Source organism: Apus apus, chromosome 26, assembly GCF_020740795.1.
Source record: "Apus apus isolate bApuApu2 chromosome 26, bApuApu2.pri.cur, whole genome shotgun sequence".
NCBI lineage: Eukaryota > Metazoa > Chordata > Aves > Apodiformes > Apodidae > Apus > Apus apus.
Genome location: NC_067307.1, coordinates 2,246,028 through 2,267,257, shown reverse-complemented (window position 1 = coordinate 2,267,257; position 21,230 = coordinate 2,246,028). Strand labels below are relative to the sequence as shown.

The window sequence follows — 21,230 nt, the reverse complement described above, 5'->3', positions numbered from 1 at the left end:
TATGGGCCAGTGTAGCTTGGGACCCAAGTAGTGAAGATTATCTGAAGGATAATTTTCTAGTCAACCAAATGTAAGTACAGTGATTTTATACCAATATTTTGTGGCTTGTGATGTCTGTGGTTTCGGTGGAGGGTGGAGCTGATGATGTTGGGTGACTTTTGCACTGGAAGAACCTGCCCACACAGCAAAGGGGAAGCCCAGCAAACCCCTCTGATCCATCCTTGTTGTCCTCTTCCCTAGCATCACCAACCTGAAGTACTGGGGTCGATGTGAACCTATCACCTCCAAGACGCTGCAGCTGCTCAATGACCTCTCCATTGGATATCCTTTTCAGAAGAGCTGCTGGGTGCACAGGACACCATCATCTTCTTCACCATAAGGGTAGTAAGACACTGGAACTGGTTACCCAGGGAAGTTGTGGATGCTCCCTCCCTGGAAGTGTTGAAGGACAGGTTGGATGGGGCTTGGAGCAACCTGGGCTGGTGGGAGGTGTCCCTGCCCATGCAGGGGGTTGGAACTGGGTGATCTTGAAGGTCCCTTCCCACCCAAACCAGTCTCTTCTATACTATGGTTCATCTAGGTGTTGAATTGCAGTAGATGGCTATAATATTGTAAGGAGGTTTTAATTATTATTTGGGGTCATAATTGCTTTGTAGCTTACTACCCATGGTTGGTTAGTTGAGTCACAGACTGCCTTGTGGTCTTCTATGTGTTCTTCCTGGCCAAGTGACTAAAAAATGGTCTCTGCAGTAGAGCTGTGTGCAGCTTGCTTGCTCCTGAAGCTAAGGGAAGAGAGGCTAGAGCAGACTGAACAATCTAGACAAAAGCCCCTTGCAGTGTTGCCCTGGAAGTGCCTGGAAGCTTGGCAAGAAGTTTCCTGCTGACTCTGCTCCTTCCTTAACCCCACTGCACGTACAGCAGTGTCAGGAAGCTGGTGAAGCTGAGTGCTGTGCAGTTCATGCTGAACAATCACACGGTGAGTCCTTCCCCTTCTGCTTTTCCTCTCCTAGCAAACTCTTCCACCTGCCTTCATTCAGATAATCCCCTCATTTTTAACACCTGGACACACTTGGGAAGCTTAATGTCTTCCAGGTGTTTCCATTTTCCAAGATGAGCCACTGGAAACATGTGTTCCATCTCTCTCATTTCAAAGCTGCCCTTCCATTTTGAGGGGCTGTAATTAAACCCTGGCCCAGGTTGCCAGGGAAGCTGTGGCTGCCCCATCCCTGGCAGTGTTGAAGGGCAGGTTGGATGGGGCTTGGAGCAACCTGGGCTGGTGGGAGGTGTCCCTGCCCATGCAGGGGGTTGAGACTAGAGGATCTTTAAGGTCCCTTCCCACACAAACCAGTCTCTGATTTTATGATTGTCTTGGTACCTTCCATGGTTAATGTGTGGAGGTCTCTTTACTCTCCAAGAAAAGACAGACATCTCCAGGGTGAAATGTGGGGGACAGCCCCAGCTGCTGCCCATGCAGGCAGTCTGCTCTGCTGATGGACTTTAGTGCTAAGTACAGCAGCATTCTGGTGTCCCAGCTTTCAGTCCCGAAGTGCTGATTCAGAACAAGTGCCATCACTTGCAGTGCTCAGGAGAGCAGCCTTGTTCCTTGATCCCTGCCTGGATCTGGGATGCTGACTGGAAATCAGAAATGGCAGAATGAGCCACCAGGAGCCAGCAGCCAAGTCTCAGATTTCTGACTTGCCCCTGGGAGCCTGTGATCATTTGGTGCTCTGATGCTGTAGGGACAGGGCTCCAGCACCACATCAGAAGGTTGGCACTGAGTGGTTGAGCCAGGTGCTGTGTTCCTGGAGCTGGGGGATATTTTGCAGGCAGTTCTACCTAGAAGCTGTGTTGAGACTTGGTTGTCTGGGGCCACTGTTTCTGTGGAGAATGTGGGCAGAGGAACCTGGGACGTGTCTGCAGAGAGCTGGTTTCAGCAGCCTGGAGGAGTCCCCATGAGTGAGGGGGGCAGGTTGTGCATCTCTGCTCCAGGGGCAAAGCAAGGCTTCCTTGTTCACCTGCTCCTGGGGAATTCCAAGATGAAAGATGATCTCTGGTGTCTTTGTCAGCAGATCAGAGGCTGCTCGGGGCCTGCAGCCACGGTGCCTGTTGCCCTCTGGTGGCCTCTTCTCCCAGATAGAGATGAGAAGCTGGCAGATGTCAAGTGTTGAGCAAGATAACCGTGCAGCTCGCTGCCTCTCATCCTTGCACAGGCTGAAAATTATTCTCTCCCTCTTCTCTGTCCTGGGGTGGCTTCACCTGGAGCTCTGTGAGCAGTTCTGGGCTGCCCAGTTCCAGGAGGACAAGGAGCTGCTGGAGAGAGTCCAGCACAGGGCACTGAGATGCTGAGGGGATGGAGCATCTGCCTGTGAGGAAAGGCTGGGAGAGCTGGGGCTGCTCAGCTGCAGAAGAGGAGCCTGAGGGGGGATCTCCTCAGTGCTGATCAGTATCTCCAGGGGGTGGCAGGAGGGGGGACCAGACTCTGCTCAGGGGTGTCCAGGGCCAGGACAAGGGGCCATGGGCACAAACTGGAGCACAGGAGGTTTGACCTGAAGAGGAGAAAATCCTTCTTGACTCTGAGGGTGACAGAGCCCTGGGACAGGCTGCCCAGGGAGGCTGTGGAGTCTCCATCCCTGGAGACATTCCAGCCCCTCCTGGCTGTGTTCCTGTGGGATCTGCTCTAGGGAATCCTGCTCTAGCAGGGGTTGGACTGACTGATCTCCAGAGCTCCCTTCCAACCCCCACCACCCTGTGATTGTGACAATTAGACAAATGAGGGATTCTCAGCCCTTGGTGCAGGAGCCCTTTCAAGGTGGTGGTTCCTCTTTAACCCCTCTGTTCTCTTCCCTTTGCAGAGTGAGCACTTTTCTTTCCTGGGCATTAACAATCAGTCCAACCTGACTGACATGAGATGTCGGACTACGTTCTACACTGCACTTGGGCGTCTTCTCATGGTGGATTTAGGTATTCAAGGCTTTTCTTGGGAATCAGAGCCAAATGGTGGCTTTGTGGTTTGGATGCTGGGCTCTGCAGGAGGCTACATCCTGCTGCTTAGGGAGCTGTAAACTCCAGGATGCTGGTGTGGGAGGAGCCAAATGGGATAAGGAAAAGGAGGAGAAAGAAGCTCAGGAGTGGGTTTGGTGCCATGTTGCTGGTCACAGGTAGTCCAGAGGTGCACACCACCAAGGCTGGGGCTGCATTTTTCCTTCAGAATACTCCAGATGTTTTCCTGAGGTTTTGTTCCAAGCCTCTTCTCTTGGCAGTGATAGATCACCTGGCTGGAAACCTGTGGTCTCTCTGCCTCTAGCTCCATGGCTGAGCCATGTCTGAGTGTCTGGCACAGGCAGAGCTGCAGGGTGCAGGGATGGGCAGTCTGGTGGCTCATCATTTGTTGGGGTTTTTTTGTCTTTCAGGGGAAGATGAGGATCAGTATGAGCAGTTCATGCTTCCCCTCACAGCTGCCTTTGAGACTGTGGCACAGATGTTCAGCACAAACACTTTCAATGAACAAGAGGCAAAAGTAAGTTGGGCAGCACCTTCCCTGTTCCTCTCCTTACTCATTCCCTGAAGGGCTTTGACATTTTCAGGTCAGACAGGACAGAACAAGAAGCTCCTGCAAAGTGAGAGCCATTCTGCCCTCTGAAGGAGACAAGGAGATGCTGGGGTGATGGGTGCTGATTTTCTTTTCAGGACCTGGGGGATGCAGTGATGTGCTTTACCCCTTGGGGTCCAGGTGTAGCTGATAATTGAAGCAGTGAGCCTCACCTGCTGGCTTTCCTTCTCCTGGGAATGAAATATCCCAGCACTAGCTCAAATTAGGGAGGAAGAACTTTCTAACCAGGGGTTGGCATCCAGCACAGAAAGGCTGGATTGCTGTTGGGGTGGGAGGGAAGTGACTCCAGACTGGGAGAGCCAGGGAGGGAGAGATCCATGTATGTCATCTTGTAACACATCTTTTCTTTTGCAATACAGAGAACTTTGGTTGGTTTGGTGAGAGACTTGAGGGGAATAGCCTTTGCCTTCAATGCCAAGACCAGCTTCATGATGCTGTTTGAGTGGATGTATCCTTGTGTTACCCTAAAAATTGTGTCATCCTGTCTGTCAGGGGGAAGAACTCTGCACCCAAATGCCCTGTTTTCCCTGCTAAATCCTGGCTGGGCTTTCTCTTCACTTCTCTAGCACTCAGTGTCCTGACTCTAAGCCCTAAAATAGATTTGACTTGGTCTGTCTGCAACCAAGTCAACCTAAAAATGTGCTCAGAGCTGAACTGTTGGGGTTTTTCCAAGTGGACCTAAAGAGATGTGACCTGTAAAGCACAAAGGCCTTTAATGAGCTGTGTGAGTCTCAGCAGCAACAAAAGCTTTTCCTCATGATCACTAGGGCCAAGCAGTTGGTGCCTTTGTCCTCTTGGTGAGAGCAGAGCTGCTCAAAGGGCACCTTCTCTGGGCTCCAAAGATTCCTCTTTGGCTGGTGAAGGTCAACTGGCTGATGAGGTGCCAGGTCTTGGTATCCATCATCCCTCTGACTCAAAACCTTTGTGGTTTGGTCCTAGTATAAAAACTCTGCAACTCCTTCAACAGAGTGAAGATTTTAATCCAGTTTTCCTGTGATAAAGCAGCCCCAACAGGCAGCATCTCTGCTTAACCCTGTCAGGTAAACTCCTTGGCCAGGTTTGGGTGCAGTCCACAAAAAGTTGCCTTTTTGGTGCAAATGGTGACCTTTTCTCATCATGCAGAGGAACCAAGTTCCTTAGCTTTCCCCCTGCAGCTACCCATCCTACATGCCAATCCTCCAGAGGGCAATTGAGCTGTGGTACCACGACCCAGCCTGCACTACACCTGTCCTCAAACTGATGGCTGAGCTGGTACATAACAGGTATGAGCCTCCAGCATCTGAAAGCTGGCAGGGGTTTGTCTGGCTGCTGCTTCAGCCTTCCTGTGGGTGCTGGTGCTCAGCTGTGTTTTCTCTGCTGGGGTCTATTGATGCTCTAAAGGCTGCCAAGGGGGGAGAGGGGGAAACTGGCCTGGAAGAAAATCTTAGCAGTTGAGATATCAGCTGTGTCATGCCTCAGACCAAGAGACATGGTCAGTAATACTGAATTTGTCCAGTGTCTGCTTCCAAGGGCAGCTCTGTAAGATGCAGGCAGACAACTCCTGCTCATTTATTTTCTTTTTTAAAACCTGTGTTTAAAACGAGCCTGGTTGTTCTCTCTGGCAGCCAGATGACCACTTCTGCTTGAGAGCATCAGCTCTCTCTGCCAGCAGAGAGGTACCTCTGGGGCAGTTCAGATCATTCAGAGGCAATCTCATCTGATGGTGGAAGGTTGCCAAGATGCTGCCCTGGCTCCCAGCCAGCTGAACACAGCCCTGTAGAAAGGGCCTGTGGTTACAGCTGAGTGGAAGGGACACAAGGCTCAGGCACAGTCATTTGAGAGCTTGACTCTCTGTGCTGCCAGACTGTTTGTCACATCCCAGCAGCATCTTTGCAGGAGGACAATCCTTAACTGGGACACATCCACTCATTTATTTCAGAGGTGAACTGGGCAACTCGCTGGGTTTCAGTTGTAAGATCTGTTCAGTGCAGGGGGAGGAAATGCCAAGCTCTGGGTTCTTGCTCGTGTGATGAATAGGAGCTAGTCAGCCTGCCCTGCAGTGCTGCTCCCAAGATGGTCCCTGTGTTTGTGTACAGTAGCCTAGTGACAATTGCCAAGACAGGATCTCCAGCCTCAATCTTGTCATATTCCCAACCTTTGTGAAATACAGGCCCTTGCTTCTGCCACAGCAGAGCTCCTCTGTCCCCCAAAGGGGCTGTGTGCTGCCTGGCTTTGGCAATGAGCCAGCAGTGTTTTCTACCAGATTTGGTTGAGCTCTGGGGAGCAGCCTGTGGGAGGGGGTGGCCTCAGTGGAGGAGCTGCTGAAGTGTTAGCTTGGATTTTCCCCCCAGGTATAGCTAAGCTGATTTCTTCCCCGTCTCTTCGTTAGGTCCCAACGGCTGCAGTTTGATGTCTCCTCCCCAAATGGCATCCTGCTCTTCCGAGAAACCAGTAAAATGATCACCACCTATGGTGAGTGCCAGCAGGGGGGATCTGGGCAGCCTCAGGCTGCCCTTGACTCCTCCACTTGCTCAGGGAGTGAGGGCTGGGGCACTTGCCAGCTCAGAGAGCCAGTCCAGGCTGGGAAACGGTGCCAAACTGCCTGCTGAACACATGCTTGGAGACAGGGAGATGCTTGTGCTTGGATACAGGGAGATGCTTCTGCCTGAAGTGCTGGGTGGGCAGGCAAGCAGAAGGGGCAGGGGCTTTGCCATGCAAATGGGAGAAAAGATGCCAGCCAGGAGCAGGAGCCCAAGCTGAGCCCCATGTGAGTGTGCAAGGGGAGACGGGCAAAGCTGTGGAGCAAGTGAAGGGCAATCCTGTCCTGGGGCTGCCCTGTTCCCATTGCCAAATGACATGCAGTTGTGTATAGGCTGGGCTTGATGATCTTAAAGGTCTTTTCAAGCCTTGGTGATTCTGTGATTCCAGTAAAGCCACACCAGGAGGTTCCTTAACCTTTTTCTGGGGAGAAAGTCTGTGATGCTTGTGCCTGACTTCTCAGGCACTCCTTGTGCCTCTGCTTCTGTTTCTCCTGCACCCTGGGAGAGAAAGGCTTTGGCTGTGGTGGCTGAAACACTGAGTCTCCTTCTGTGCTCACGTAGGAAATCGTATCCTGACGCTTGGGGAGGTCCCAAAGGATCAGGTCTATGCCTTGAAGCTGAAGGGGATTTCCATCTGCTTCTCCATGCTGAAGGCTGCGCTGAGCGGGAGCTACGTGAACTTCGGGGTCTTCCGCCTCTACGGGGATGATGCACTGGACAATGCCCTGCAGACCTTCATCAAGCTTCTGCTCTCCATCCCTCACAGTGACCTGCTGGTGAGCCCACACCTGCCACTGGCAGCGTAAACACGTGGCTAGGGAAGGCAAGGATGGGAGAGGATCAAGTGTGGAGCTGTTGGAGAAAGTCCAGAGGAGACACGGAGGTGATGGGAGGGCTGGAGCAGCTCTGCTCTGGAGCCAGGCTGGGAGAGTTGGGGTGTTCAGCCTGGAGAGGAGAAGGCTCCAGGGAGACCTTAGAGCAGCTTCCAGGGCCTGAAGGGGCTCCAGGAAAGCTGGGGAGGGGCTTGGGACAAGGGCAGGGAGGGATGGGATGAGAGGGATGGATGAAAACTGGAAGAGGGAGATGGAGGTTGGAGATGAGGAGGGAATTCTTGGCTGTGAGGGTGGTGAGACCCTGGCCCAGGTTGCCCGGGGAAGCTGTGGCTGCCCCATCCCTGGCAGTGTTGAAGGGCAGGTTGGATGGGGCTTGGAGCAGCCTGGGCTGGTGGGAGGTGTCCCTGCCCATGCAGGGGGTTGGAACTGGATGGTCTTTCAGGTCCCTTCCAACCCAAACCATTCCCTGATTCAAGTTGCTCCCATCTCTGACTGCATCCAGCACCTTCCTGATCTGATACACCAAAGCAATGTTCCTGAGACATGCAACTCTTGAGATGGGGCAGCTTGGCAGGACTCCCAGCATAGTCCCCCCAGGTCTGGGGGGTTCTGAGGGGTCAGTGGCACTGCCTGCAGTGCAGACATGCTGATTTTGATGAGCTCTGGCACTTGGGCAAGGCCACCTGGGGAGCCCGTCCTATCTCTCCATCTCCACATGGCCATTAGTCAGCTCACACTCCCCATTAAGAGCCAAGCAGTGGGGAGAGATGTTTTGAGATAAGTGTTGGGAGCCTGCTGGGCCATAGTTGCTGAAGCCTGGTTGGAAGGCTCTTGATGGGGGAGAAGGAGGGGAAAATATGTTGGCCCATATGCTGGGTGAGAGGTTGGTTTGTTCTCTTTCCAGGAGATGGGGTAAGCACTTCTCAGGTGATGAATGAGTGGGTTGGGTCTAACAGGAAGATGTATCTCATGGTTACAGGCCTTAAAATATTTTCTCTCTTCCTTTCTCTATAGGATTATCCCAAGCTCAGCCAGTCATACTATTCCTTGCTGGAAGTTCTTACCCAGGACCACATGAACTTTATAGCCAGTCTGGAGCCTCATGTAATCATGTATATTCTCTCTTCCATTTCAGAAGGCCTCACTGCACTAGGTAACTACCTCTGCTCTCTGTTGTGAAGACAGGCTGGGAGAGTTGGGGTGTTTAGCCTGGAGAAGAGAAGGCTCCAGGGAGACCTTAGAGCACCTTCCAGTGCCTGAAGGGGCTCCAGGAAAGCTGGGGAGGGGCTTGGGACAAGGGCAGGGAGGGATGGGATGAGGGGGATGGATGAAAACTGGGAGAGGGAGATGGAGGTTGGAGATGAGGAGGGAATTCTTTGCTGTGAGGGTGGTGAGAGCCTGGCCCAGGTTGCCCAGGGAAGCTGTGGCTGCCCCATCCCTGGCAGTGTTGAAGGGCAGGTTGGATGGGGCTTGGAGCAGCCTGGGCTGGTGGGAGGTGTCCCTGCCCATGCAGGGGGTTGGATCTGGATGATCTTTCAGGTCCCACCCAAACCAGTCTGGGATTCTATCATTCTATGAACTAAATGATACCCTGTGGATGGGTGGAGGAGTTTCACCTCGGTTGAGGCTGGAACACCAGAGATAGTGGAGATGTGAGTGAGGAGGTTGCTGACCTGGTCAGGGTTAGATGCTCTTTGCTCACAAAGTCCCTGCAAGGACCCAGATAAATGGTGTTTCCTGGGATCCTGCCCAGGTGTGTCAGAGCCAGGGCCGTGCTGGCAGCACCCCAACATCTCCCCCTCTCTCCTGTTGTTGCAGACACCATGGTTTGCACAGGCTGCTGCTCCTGTCTGGACCACATTGTCACCTATCTCTTCAAGCAGCTGTCCCGCAGCACCAAGAAGAGGACCACCCCTCTGGCCCAGGAGAGCGACCGCTTCCTGCACATCATGCAGCAGCACCCAGAGATGATTCAGCAGGTACAGACCTGATAGTGTGGCCAGCAGCAGCAGAGAGGTGGTTGTCCCCCTGTGCTCAGCCCTGGTGAGGCCACACCTGGAGTGTTGTGCCCAGTTTGGGGCACCTCAATTCCAGAGAGATCTCGAGGTGCTGGAGCGAGGGCAGAGGAGGGCAGGGAAGCTGGGGAAGGGCCTGGGGAATCCATCTGGTGCAGAAGGCTTGAAGGAGCTGGGGGTGTTTAGTGTGAGGAAGAGGAGGCTGAGGGGAGACCTCATCAGTCTCTACAACCACCTGGAAGGTGATTGCAGAGAGGTTGGTGCTGGTCCCTTCTCACGGGTGAGTAGGGACAGGACAAGAGGGAAGGGCTTCAAGCTGCACCAGGGCAGGGTCAGACTGGACATCAGGAAAAACTTCTTCACAGCAAGAGTGGTCAGAGACTGGGACAGGCTGCCCAGGGAGGTGGTGGAGTCACCATCCCTGGGTGTGTTGAAGGGTCGTTTGGATGTGGTGTTGGTGGAGTTGGGGAGAACTTTGCAGAGCAGGGATGATGGTTGGACTGGGTGATCCCAAGGGGCTTTTCCAACCTGAATAGTCCTGTGATTCTATGACCAAAGGGCCTCCCAGTAGGATGGCACAGGGAGCTCCCCAGTGAGCCTGGAATTCTCATGGCATGATGGAACACAGGACCCTGTGCTCCCTACCCTAGAGCTCCAGGCTGTTCCTGAGGAAGAGGGGAATTTATTTGGGTTTTGCTACTTTTTGCATCTCTCCTACATGTTCATAATGTAGTAGTTGTGATTCAGGGCTGTGCTTCTCCCTGGGCAAGGAACACCAGGTTTGTGAGAGGGAATAGCCAAAAATCAGCTTGTTTTAAAAAAAAAAATAACACTGTTCTAAGCAGTCCTGGCAGCTTGTAGAAATGAAACCAGGAGACAGACCTTGACCTGAGAGTGTGCCTCTTCTGCTTTAAAAATGAGGAGGAAGGGCTTGGGAGAGGAAAGGCTGGGAGAGCTGGGGCTGCTCAGCTGCAGAAGAGGAGCCTGAGGGGGGATCTCCTCAGTGCTGATCAGTATCTCCAGGGGGTGGCAGGAGGGGGGACCAGACTCTGCTCAGGGGTGTCCAGGGCCAGGACAAGGGGCCATGGGCACAAACTGGAGCACAGGAGGTTTGACCTGAAGAGGAGAAAATCCTTCTTCACTCTGAGGGTGACAGAGCCCTGGGACAGGCTGCCCAGGGAGGTTGTGGAGTCTCCATCCCTGGAGACATTCCAGCCCCTCCTGGCTGTGTTCCTGTGGGATCTGCTCTAGGGGACCCTGCTCTAGCAGGGGGTTGGACTGGCTGATCTCCAGAGCTCCCTTCCAGCCCCACCAGTGTGAACATCAGGGGTTGTTGAAATCCCTGGCCCAATTCCATGGTCTGTGTGCCCTCACAGCAGAGCAGGCACTGTGGGGTCTCTGTCCTCAGCAGGGCTCTGCTGTGTCTCCTGTGGGGACCACATGAAGGTTGTTTTTGCTGCCTTGGCAATGTTCTCACCTGCCTTCAAAACAGCATCCTCAGAGTGGATTTGGTGATGGAGGGTTGTTTTTTCCCCATGCTGGTAGCACATCTGCCATCTGTCTTCATCCACAACCCCTGGGATAGACATGGAGCTTGCTGGGGTTTGTCTTCTCCCAGGTTCAGGAGTGTGTGCAGTGGCAGAGGAGTGAGCTGAGCCATTTTCCTTGCTTGGCTCAGGCTTAGCAAGAGACAAACTCCACACACCAGGTAGTTTAGGTACCTCAGTGTCACTGCTTGTCCAGATGTCAGTGTGACTCCCACGGGAGAGCAGGGAATATCATTCCACCCTTGCTGGTAGATCAAAAGCAGAGACAAGCAGGCTTTTTTGGGGGGGTAGAAGCTGTTTTCTGAGGATAAAAGGAGCAACTGCATCTTCCAAACCAGCTGGGTGAGATCCTGGCTTCATCCCAAGGAGGCTGTGGAAGGGCACACAGTGTGGATGAGGGGAAGGTCCCCAGGGCACCAGAGCTGGTGCACTCTCTGCATTGAAGCACTTGCTGAAGTGAAGATGAGACAATCTTTCCCTTGGGGCAAGGTTGGAGTGTCAGGAATAACTATCCCAACAGCTTTCAGCACCTCCTCCATGTGAAGTTCTCCATCAATTCATGGAGGCTCCAGATGGTTCTCCTCTTGTTCCATGGTGCTGAGAGCTCTGTAGCATTGAGGCTCCAACACTGGAAGCATCATGGAGGTGAGGAGAAGGCTGGGATGGAAGGGCTGGTTTTCAACTCCCCCCTTCTCCCCAGATGCTGTCGACAGTGCTGAACATCATCATCTTTGAGGACTGCAGGAACCAATGGTCAATGTCTCGGCCTCTGCTCGGCTTGATACTGCTCAATGAAAAGGTAACAATCCCACCTTCCCATCCCAGCTGGAGGAGCTGGCTAGGCTGGGGTGATGCTGGAGCCTTGGGGCTGAAGGGAGCAGGGTGGGAAGAGTGTCCAACCCTCCCCTGCAGCAGCCTTGGCACAAAGGAGTCCTCCTAACTTTCATTTTTTGAGGGCACTAGAAGAGCTGTGACGTGTTTCCTTCTCTCTTCCCAAGAACCTAAGTTGTGTCACAAAGCCCAGGTGGTTTCTCCTCTGAAACTGAACCCATCCTTCTCTTTGTCTCCCCCCAGTATTTCTCTGACTTGAGGAACAGCATAGTGAACAGCCAGCCTCCAGAGAAGCAGCAGGCCATGCACCTCTGCTTTGAGAACCTCATGGAAGGCATCGAACGCAACCTCCTCACCAAGAACAGAGACAGGTCAGTGAGGGCCAGAGACCCCTCTGTGGGTGCTGAGCCCACCCTGAGGTGTGCTGAGCCCACAGCTTCCTGCAGAAGCATGGTTTAGAGAGTCTGTGGTCCTCGTGGTGAGCAAAGCCATGCTCAAGGGAGCAGAAGCATGCTCCAGGTCAAGGGAGGGGATTGTCCCCTTTATTTGGCTCTTGTGAGACCCCACCTGGAGAACTGTGTCCAGTTCTGGAGCCCTCAACATAAGGGTGACATGGAGCTCCTGGAGAGACTCCAGAGAAGGTCATGGAGATGATCCCAGGGCTGGAGCAGCTCTGCTCTGGAGACAGGCTGGGAGAGTTGGGGTGTTCAGCCTGGAGAGGAGAAGGCTCCAGGGAGACCTGAGAGCAGCTTCCAGTGCCTGAAGGGGCTCCAGGAAAGCTGGGGAGGGGCTTGGGACAAGGGCAGGGAGGGATGGGATGAGGGGGATGGATGAAAACTGGGAGAGGGAGATGGAGGTTGGAGATGAGGAGGGAATTCTGGGCTGTGAGGGTGGTGAGAGCCTGGCCCAGGCTGCCCAGGGAAGCTGTGGCTGCCCCATCCCTGGCAGTGTTGAAGGGCAGGTTGGATGGGGCTTGGAGCAGCCTGGGCTGGTGGGAGGTGTCCCTGCCCATGCAGGGGGTTGGATCTGGATGATCTTTCAGGTCCCATCCCACTCAAACCATCCCTGTTTCCCCAAAGCCCCCTGAGAAAGGGGAGTGCCCACCTCCCCTGCCTCTCAGCCCTGCCTCTTCCCCCAGGTTCACACAAAACCTCTCCGCCTTCCGGAGGGAGGTGAACGACTCCATGAAAAACTCCACCTACGGCGTGAACAGCAACGACATGATGAGCTGACGTCTCCCAACTTCCACCTGTACAGAGCAGCATCTCTTGGGCCTGGCCCGGAGGGGTTAACGTTTCCGATGGAAAGAAAAAAAGAGGGCGTTTCTCATCCCTGCTCTTCCCCAGGGCTGGATTGCGGCGCTGCTGCTGTATCCAAGTCCGGAGGGAGGAGGGAACAGGAGGAGGGGTTGTTGAGCTCACAGGGGGCAGGGTTGCTTCTGTTTCCATGGGAAAAAAAAAAAAGGGGGGGTTGGAAGGGCATAAAAAAAAAAAAACCCACAAAACAAACCACAAAACAAAAACCCAGGTGCAACAATCCAGCACATCTCCCTTCCCTGAATGTCTGGGTGGAACGCCAGCGCTCTGCTGCAGCCTGCCTTGTAAAATACAAACAAACATGTACATTTTTTCATAACATTTTGAACAAGGTTTCTATGGACTCCGTTTAAAAAAAAGAAAAAGGAAAAAAAAAAAAAAAAACAACGAAGAAACACAACAAAAAAAAAATAGTGTGATTGAAAATTTTTACAGAGTCTCGATGCACCCGGTGCTGGCGTGAGGGTCGTGTATGAGAGTGAGGAGGAGTGTGGCCTGAAGCTTTGCTGGGCGAGGGGGTGGGTGTGTGAAAGTGGCAGAGATCTATTTAGTGACAAGTGGAGAGAGAGAGAGAAGCAGGGGAAAAAAAAAAAACATGAAAAAAAATCATAAAAAAAACGAAAATCGAAGTGGGGGGGAATCGATGATGATAAAAAACACTGAAAAGAAAAAAAAAATTTAAAAAAGGAGAAAAAAAAAAACACAGGAAAAAAAAAAAAGGCAATGTAAAATTCCCAAATGTATATTTTTTTCTTATTAAGCCCCTGGAAATCACGACTCCCTGTTCCAAGTCCTGCCCTTGTTATTAGGAACTCGAAGCCATGCAGCGTGACCTTCCCTCCGTGCTTGCTTGTGGGTGTCTCTCCCGTCCCCAGGTGTAGCAGTAGCCACTTGTCCCCTTGTCACCCCGCTCCTGGCAGGGCCCTCACCCCCTTCCCACCCCATCCCGGGCTCCTGCCCTTCTCCTCACTGCCTTTTTTTCCTTTTTCTCCCCCATTTCAGTGAGCAGGCAGCAGGCCAGGGACGCTCGGGCTCTGGGGAGCTCGGAGCTGCTGGAGCCACCTCGGAGGGTTCTTAGTAACAAGACAATGCCTCAAGCATGAAGTATCACACCCCCCTGATAAAAATGATTCCATTTTTTTTTTCCTAAGTCACCATAATGTATGTTTTGGATGGAAAATTGACTCACGGAGGAAAAGCTGATGGGGGAGGGAACCAGTTTGCCTTGTACTTTTCCCACTATTGTTGCTGCTAGTCGTGTGCATCCTCTTGCTCAGCTCTACACTCAGTCCTTAGGGTTCAGTTTCTCTTCCCAGACACCACCTATTAATTTTATTATTTTTTTTTTCCTTCGGTTTGTTTTGTTTTTTTTGGTTTATTTGTGTTTTCTTTCCTCTGGCTGATTGTGTGTTGGGTCCTTTTTTTTTTTTTTTCCCCGCGTGAGCAGATTGCTGGTTGACTTTGTAAGGGTGTTTGCTGCATACAGTGTAAGCATTGTGACTGCAAATAAAACTTCAATGGTTTCTACTGAGCTGTGTCTGCCTGGGCATCACCTGCCACCCCCAAAGCTCCTGCTTGGGGGCGTTTTCCAAAGGAAATGGGTGAAAAAAATCATAGGGAAAGAGGGTTTTCTTTCTGGGGTAGGATGTGTTTCGGCACGGGGAGCTCTGAGCTGGAAGGTGTCTTCCTTTTTGACAAGGGCTTCTAGTGAGAAGACAAGGGGGTGAGGGGTTAAAACTGGGAGAGGGAGATGGAGGTTGGAGATGAGGAGGGAATTCTTGGCTGTGAGGGTGGGGAGAGCCTGGCCCAGGTTGCCCAGGGAAGCTGTGGCTGCCCCATCCCTGGCAGTGTTGAAGGGCAGGTTGGATGGGGCTTGGAGCAGCCTGGGCTGGTGGGAGGTGTCCCTGCCCATGCAGGGGGGTTGGGACTGGATGATCTTTCAGGTCCCTTCCCCCTCAAACCATCCCATGATTCTGTCAAGTGGCCTGAGCAATAGTTGAGGGTTGGGTCTGTTCTAGGGAACCACCTGCAGCACAAGGAACTCTGGTGTGGTTTGTTGGGTTTTAAAAAACATTTATTTACAGGCTGAACTTGGAGGGGCAGGGAGGAGGGGACAACCCTGCTTGAACCACCCCAAAAAAGACTTCTCCTGGGCTTGGCACTGAGGGAATCCAATCCCATCCTCACCCTGATGACACCTCCTCTGCCACCAGCTGCCTGGCCCTGCTGTACACCCCACTATTCCACCCCTCTCTGTTCCGGGCGATTTCGATGGCAAAAAACTGGATTCTGGTGGCTAAAAGAGAGAGGGGAGGGAAAACAAATGTCAAGAGCAGATCCTGGGGGTTCAGCACCCCCTTTTTCCAACAGAGCCAGTCCCCAGCCCGGCCAGGCCCTCACCAAAGATGGTGTTCTCCTCAGTGTAGCCCTGCTGGCAGTCCAGGCGCAGCAAGGTGCCGTAGTTGAAATCCTCCACCACCCCTTGGAAGCCCAAGCAGAACGGGCGCCACTTCTGGGGGAGAGCAGGAGCCTCAGCAGGTCCTGGCTTCAGCCAGGATCAAGCCCCCTTTGGGACAATTCATCCCTCTGTGTGTGTGTGTGTGTGTCCCCTTCCCCACCCACCTCCTTGGCAGGCTCGGATTTCAGCTCCTCTGGGTCCAGCAGGTCGATTTTCAGGTCCCTGAAGGTTCTCCTGAACTCCTCGTAGATCTGGTCATCAACTTTGGTCAGGTTCAGGAACTTGGGGTCGACGGAGGAGATGAGCTGTGCAGGAAGACTTCAATCGACTGTGACCCCCCCAAACACCCCCACCCTGGTGATCCCCCCCCACCACCACCCCAAGGACTTACATTGAAGTAGACCTGGGCGTGCTGATGTGCCTTCATGGCCCAGGCCAGCTCCACACGGGGCTGTGGAGGCAAAAGTGGGGGTCACATGAGGTTGTGCAGCCCCCCAGGGGGTCCCCTCTTTCCCTTTGGGGGGGGGGGGGGTGTGGGGGAAAATGGGAATGAGGGGGGGGGGGTGAGGAAAGTGGGGATGGCTTGTGGGTGATGGTGTGGGGGTCTGTGGCCCCTGGGGTGTGGGGGGGTGATGCTGTGGACTTGTGAACCCCAAAGCAGCACCTCCCACTGGGTCTGGCACATCTCTTAAGGGCTGGGGACCCCCCCCCCCAAATCCACACCCAGGATTGGGACCCCCTGGGGACCCCTCCAGGACTAGGGACTCCTCTGCTGGGGCAGAGACCCCTGGGTGTAGGGAAACCCTGTGGGCTGGGACCCCCTTCCTGGGCTGGGACCCCCTTCGGTGCTGGGACCCCCCCAGGACTGGGACCCTCCAAGACTGGGACCCCCTATGGTGCAGGGACACCCCCAGGACTGGGACCCCCCTCGGTGCTGGGACCCCCCAGGACTAGGACCCCTCAGGGCTGGGACCACCCAGGACTGAGACCCCCTATGGTGCAGGGACCCCCCAGGACTGGAATCCCCCAGGACTGGAACCCCCCAGGACTGAGACCCCCTATGGTGCAGGGACCCCCCAGGACTGAGACCCCCCCTCAGTGCTGGGACCCCCCAGGACTGCGACCCCCAGGACCGGGACCCCCCAGGACCGGGACCCCCCAGGACTGGAACCCCCTATGATGCAGGGACCCCCCAGGACTGGGACCCCCCCAGGACTGGGACCCCTCTCGGTGCTGGGACCCCTAGGACTAAGACCCCCCAGGACCGGGACCCCCCAGGACCGGGACCCCTCCCCAAAGCCCCCCGGCCTCGGGACTCACGTCGTTGCCGAAGGCCTCTGCCGGCAGCGACAGCGCCTGAGCGGCCGCGGCGGCCTCGCCGGGTCCCTGCGCGGGGAGAAGCTGCTGGGGGCGGGTGGGGAGACCCCGGCCCCCGCCACACCGGCCCCCCGGCCCGTCCAGCCCCCCGGGACCCCCCGGGACCCCCCCGAGACCCCCCAGGACCCCCAGCCCCACCAGCCCCGCCGCCGCCATCGCCTGCGCTGCCGGAAGAGGAGGGGGCCCCGCCCCCCCGCGCGTGCGCCGGGGGACACGGGGGGGCAGGGGGGGACAGGGGGGTCATGGGGGGTCATGGGGGGACACCGGGACATGGGGGTTCAAGAGGGGTCATGGGGGGTCATGGGGGGCACCAGGACACGGGGGCGGGGGGGGGCAGGGCGGACATGGGGGGTCATGGGGGGACACCGGGTCATGGAGGACATGGGGGGACATGGGGACATGGGGAGCAGGGGGGGTCGTGGGGGGCACCGGGACGTGGGGGACAGGGGGGGGTCATGGGGGGTCACGGGGGGACACGGGGACATGGGGAGCAGCGGGGCTCATGGGGGGTCATGGGGGGACACCGAGACACGGGGGACATGGGGGGACACGGGGACATGGAGGACATGGGGGGTCATGGGGGGTCATGGGGGGACACCGGGACATGGAGGACATGGGGGGACATGGGGACATGGGGAGCAGGGGGGGTCGTGGGGGGCACCGGGACGTGGGGGACAGGGGGGGTCATGGGGGGTCACGGGGGGACACGGGGACATGGGGAGCAGCGGGGCTCATGGGGGGTCATGGGGGGACACCGAGACACGGGGGACATGGGGGGACACGGGGACATGGGGAGCAGGGGGGGTCATGGGGGGCACCGGGACGTGGGGGACAGGGGGGGTCATGGGAGGTCATGGGGGACATGGGGGACATGGGGGGCACCGAGACATGGGAGGTCATGGGGGGACAAGGGGGTCATGGGGGACACCGGGACACGGGGGGATATGGGGGGTCATGGGGGGCACCGAGACATGGGGGGGACATGGGGGGTCATGGGGGACACCGGGACACGGGGGGACAAAGGGGCTCATGGGGGGACACTGGGACACGGGAGACATGGGGGGGACATGGGGAGACACCGGGACACGGGGGGACACGGGGGGCACCGGGACATGGGGGGGACATGGGGGGCACCGGGACCCGGGGGGCACCGGGACATGGGGGGCAGGGAGGGGACAGCAGGACACAGGGGGCGTGGGGGGCGCGGGGACACCCCCCGGGGCAGGGGGGGGCGGGAGGGTCAGAGCCGGGGGGGACCGGGCACAGCGAGGGGACCCGGGGACAGCCCCCCCCGCGCACCCCCCGTCTCCCCACTGCACGCCCGGGCTCTCTGGGGTCACTGGGGGGACGAGGCTGGTGCTTCTGCTGCGGGTCCTGGGGTGCTGGGTCCCCCTGGCCCCCCACCAGGGACCTGGGGGGCTCAGCAGGGTCATGGGGGGCTCAGCAGGGATGTGGGGGTTCAGCAAGGACCTTGGGGGCCTCAGCAGGGACACGGGGGGGCTCAGCAGGGACATGGGGGGGCTCATCAGGGATCTTGGGGGCTCAGCAGGGATGTGGGGGGCTCAGCAGGGACATGGGGGTGCTCAGCAGGGATCTTGGGGAGCTCAGCAGGGACCTTGGAGGCTCAGCTAGGGGTCCAGGGACTCAGCAGGGACCTGGGGGGCTCAGCAGGGTCATAGGGGCTCACCAGAGACCTTGGGGGGCTCAGCAGGGATGTGGGGGGCCCAGCAGAGACATGGGGGGCTCACCAGGGACATGAGAGCTCTCCAGGGACCTTGGGGGGCTCAGCAGGGTCGTGGGGGCGCAGCAGGGATGTGGGGGGCCCAGCAGGGATGTGGGGGGCTCACCAGGGACGTGGGGGGCTCAGCAGGGACCCCCTGCCGGGCGGGCTGGAGGGGCTCCCGCGGTGCAGGGCAGGGCTCGGGGCTGGGGGCTCACACACACCTGGGGGGCTTAATTGCCCCTGCGGGGCTGTTGGTAATTAAGAGGGGAGGGGCCAGGGCGCTGATTGGGTGATGGGGTGAGCGGGTGGGGGTCCCTGTGTCTCTATAAGCCCCCCTGGGTGGGGGGGTTCTGGGTGTCCCTGATCATTGTGGAGGCTGCTTTTGGGGTTGCTGTGTGCCTGGTGGTGAGCTTTTGGGGTTTAGTGATGAGCTGCCTCGTTTCTGGGGGTGGGGATGCGAGGGGTGACACCCTCTGGCTGACCTGAAGCGTCTGGGGTGTGAGGGGGACCCCCTCACGGTCTTGGGGGGGGTCCCCACAGAGCAGCACCGTGTGCTCCCCTAGGGATCCCAGCCCCATGTCCCTGCTGGACAGCACTGATGTGGACAGCAAATATGAGAAGATCGTCTCCCTCATCTGGGGTAAGAACTTCCCCCCACAAGCATCCCCGGGGGGTTGGGGGGCTGCACCGAGCTGCTCCCCCTGCCCTGCACCCCCATTTTGCAGCACTTGTCACCCCCGTGTCCCCCCTCCCCAGGCTGTGAGCTGAGCAGCCGGCAGGACTCCTACACCTTCCCAGTGTCTGAGGACTGGCAGGGGGAGCAGCAACTGGCCCTACGCACGGTAGGAGGTCCCTGGTGCCCCCCTAAGAGGTCCCCAAATGCTCGGGGAGGGGTCGCGGGGTGGTGAGGGGGTGATGCTTTTCTTGCCTCTCCCCTCAAAAGATCTGCCTGGGGGAGACAGCACGGGATGAGTTCCACGTGGTGGAGATCGTGCCCACGGAGGAAGGGGGTGCTTGTACCCCCGTGCCCCTGGCCACCCTGAAACCCACCGTGCTGCCCATGGTTAGTGCCCGGGGTTGGGAGGGGGCTGCTGCTGTTTTTCTGGGGGCTTCCACCTTCTTTTTCTTCCCAGGCCACCCTGGTGGGAGTGGAGTTGACACCTCCGGTCACTTTCCGCCTGAGAACTGGATCTGGGCCCGTCTACATCAGTGGGCAGCACTTCTCTAGTAAGTATGGGGGGTATCACCCCCTCCAGGACCCCTTCTTGGGGGTCGGGGGCTCAGCCAGTCTCTCCCACAGTGGTGCCCGGTCTGTCCTGGGATGAGGAGGAGGAGGAGGAGGAAGAGGAGGAGGATGCTGAGGAGGAAGAGTCCCCTAGGAAGCCCCCCAAGGGCCAAGCTGCCAAGAAGAGCAAGGTCAGCACCCCCTTGGCTGGGGATGTGGGGTGCAGGGGGGGGGGCAGAGGGGTTGTAGCCTCCTCTGCTGAGACCCTCCACATGTCCTGATGCTGGGAATGGGCTGCTTGGTGTTCACCATGAGCCCCAAACCCCTTCTGGAATGGGGGGTGATGCTGGGATTGGGCTGCTTGGTGTTCACCATGAGCCCCAAACCCCTTCTGGAATGGGGGGTGATGCTGTGGGGTCCCCATCCCCTGTGGGGGAAGAGCCACAGGCTCTGGGGTGAATCCTGGCCCTGCTGTCTCCATCTTTCTTTCTCTCCCTTAGAAGAAGAAGCAGGAAAAGAAGGATGAGCTGTGAGTAGGATGGAGGGAGAGGTATCTACCCACCCTGCCATGGAGCAGGGGCTCCACAGGACCCCTGATCCCAATCCTCTTTCCCTCCCAAGCAGGAATAACCTCTCCTCTGAGGATCCCCTTCCCAGCAAGGTAGGAGCCATCTGGGGTGTCCCAGGCGTGTGGGTTAGCACCCACCAACCAGGACTGGGGTCTCCTGGAGAGGGAAAGGGGCTGATGTGAACTCAAGAACTCAAATATGGGAGAGAAATAGAAGTCGTGGGGGGGTGGTCTCCTGGGGTTGGGGTCTCCTGTGCTCAGCTGTGCTCCCGTCCCAGCAGGGTCGTGGAGCTGGACGGGGTAGAAAAGCAGCAGCCAAGAAGTAGCAGGAGCTGCCAACCCAGGTATGGGGCAGCAGGATGGGGGGGTGACTGGGTTGGGAAGGTTCCTGTGGGGCTGGGGAGGTGCCCCCCAGCCTCATGGGTTCAGTGGGGCTGGGACAGACCCAGCCCTAAAAAGTCAGGGTCAGCCTGGGCTTGCCCTGCATCTGAGACCCCTTCTCTTCCTCCTTTCCAGGTGCAGGGCTAAGCCTGGAATAGTTGGGGTGTGGTGCTGTTCCCCCCCCCCCAATAAAGGATATTTTGCACTCCTGCCTTCTCTGTTTTGGGAATGGAAGGGGGGGGGTTGGAGTTGGGGAAATGTTCTATATCCTGGGCTTCCAGAGCTCTGTGCCCAATTCCCAGGCTCTGGAATGCTGGTTCCTTGGCACTGTCCTTCTCCTGGCTTGGAGGGGGGGGACTGGCAGCAGCCCCCTCCCCACTGTCCCACCCAGGGGAACAAGTGTTGCTTGTGAATAGGAGACAAAGGGGGATTAGGGAGCAGCAGGGAGATGATTATAACCCATTGACCTGGCCTTGGGCAGGGGGGCAGCAGGTAGGGGTGGAGGGTCCACAGCCCTTGGAGGGTGGGAAGGGTTGGGGAGGGGACACAGAGGGGACACTGCTGTGCCTCAGATTGGCTCTGAGAGGGGAGCTGAGCCCCCCCACAAAGGCTTTGGTCTGTTCCAGGTGTGGGGGCTGGAAAGCTGAACTCCCAGGGCTTGGATGTGGGGGTGGAGATGGAGACAGGGCCAGGTCAGTCCCTTCTCTGGGGGGAGCTGAGTGTCCCATTTGGGGGGCTGGGCTGGGGCAGGGGGGGGGGCTATCCCCTGTTGGGGGGGACACACACAGAGAGGGCTTTGACAGGCAGGCTTGTCCCTTCAGCCTTTC

At 56.8% G+C, this 21,230-nt stretch overlaps 3 protein-coding genes across 6 annotated transcripts in view; 2 read left to right on the top strand and 1 right to left on the bottom strand.

The window, feature by feature from the left end:
- The window catches only part of XPO7 (exportin 7), a 49,508-nt gene extending 35,306 nt beyond the window's left edge, over nt 1–14,202 (top strand). For 2 of the 3 annotated variants that reach the window (XM_051640887.1, XM_051640886.1), the window contains exons 16-28: nt 241–321; nt 913–976; nt 2,853–2,961; nt 3,411–3,517; nt 3,970–4,058; nt 4,765–4,872; nt 5,979–6,061; nt 6,691–6,905; nt 7,977–8,115; nt 8,781–8,941; nt 11,225–11,323; nt 11,599–11,726; nt 12,494–14,202. In XM_051640887.1, coding sequence (XP_051496847.1) covers nt 241–321; nt 913–976; nt 2,853–2,961; nt 3,411–3,517; nt 3,970–4,058; nt 4,765–4,872; nt 5,979–6,061; nt 6,691–6,905; nt 7,977–8,115; nt 8,781–8,941; nt 11,225–11,323; nt 11,599–11,726; nt 12,494–12,587 — 1,477 coding nt within the window. In that variant the 3' untranslated portion in view covers nt 12,588–14,202. Of the gene's footprint in view, nt 1–240; nt 322–912; nt 977–2,852; nt 2,962–3,410; nt 3,518–3,969; nt 4,059–4,764; nt 4,873–5,978; nt 6,062–6,690; nt 6,906–7,976; nt 8,116–8,780; nt 8,969–11,224; nt 11,324–11,598; nt 11,727–12,493 lie in introns of those variants that run through there. The other variant, XM_051640888.1, reaches the window with a different exon arrangement.
- Nucleotides 14,203–14,723: 521 nt separating this feature from the next.
- Nucleotides 14,724–16,690, bottom strand: PBDC1 (polysaccharide biosynthesis domain containing 1). The gene is made up of 6 exons (XM_051640942.1): nt 16,645–16,690; nt 16,450–16,515; nt 15,521–15,580; nt 15,294–15,434; nt 15,072–15,183; nt 14,724–14,967 (listed from the first exon to the last, which is right to left on the bottom strand). Exons 1-6 carry the CDS (start codon nt 16,660–16,662, stop codon nt 14,855–14,857), a joined length of 510 nt encoding a protein of 169 aa, XP_051496902.1. The 5' UTR covers nt 16,663–16,690; the 3' UTR covers nt 14,724–14,854.
- Nucleotides 16,691–18,742: 2,052 nt separating this feature from the next.
- On the top strand, nt 18,743–20,566 carry NPM2 (nucleophosmin/nucleoplasmin 2). Of its 2 annotated transcripts, none has more exons than XM_051640941.1 (9): nt 18,743–18,869; nt 18,986–19,071; nt 19,173–19,292; nt 19,363–19,456; nt 19,530–19,645; nt 19,955–19,983; nt 20,079–20,115; nt 20,304–20,366; nt 20,539–20,566. In XM_051640941.1, the coding sequence occupies exons 1-8, from the start codon at nt 18,806–18,808 to the stop codon at nt 20,346–20,348; spliced, it is 591 nt and encodes a 196-aa protein (XP_051496901.1). In that variant the 5' UTR covers nt 18,743–18,805; the 3' UTR covers nt 20,349–20,366; nt 20,539–20,566. The 2 variants fall into 2 exon arrangements, with proteins under 2 accessions (XP_051496901.1, XP_051496900.1); XM_051640940.1 differs by having other exon boundaries at nt 20,301–20,366.
- Nucleotides 20,567–21,230: the final 664 nt, after the last annotated feature.

Bases quoted from the DNA above. Each gene is read 5' to 3' on its own strand.
- PBDC1 (XM_051640942.1), bottom strand. The intron at 15,581-16,449 runs GTGAGTCCCGAG...TTGCCTCCACAG, and splicing joins CAGAGGCCTTCGGCAACGAC to CCCCGTGTGGAGCTGGCCTG. The intron at 14,968-15,071 runs GTGAGGGCCTGG...TCTCTCTTTTAG, and splicing joins TGAGGAGAACACCATCTTTG to CCACCAGAATCCAGTTTTTT.
- NPM2 (XM_051640940.1), top strand. From the start codon at position 18,806: ATGTCCCTGCTGGACAGCACTGATGTGGACAGCAAATATGAGAAGATC. The intron at 19,072-19,172 runs GTAGGAGGTCCC...TCCCCTCAAAAG, and splicing joins AGCAACTGGCCCTACGCACG to ATCTGCCTGGGGGAGACAGC. The intron at 20,116-20,300 runs GTAGGAGCCATC...CTCCCGTCCCAG, and splicing joins AGGATCCCCTTCCCAGCAAG to CAGGGTCGTGGAGCTGGACG.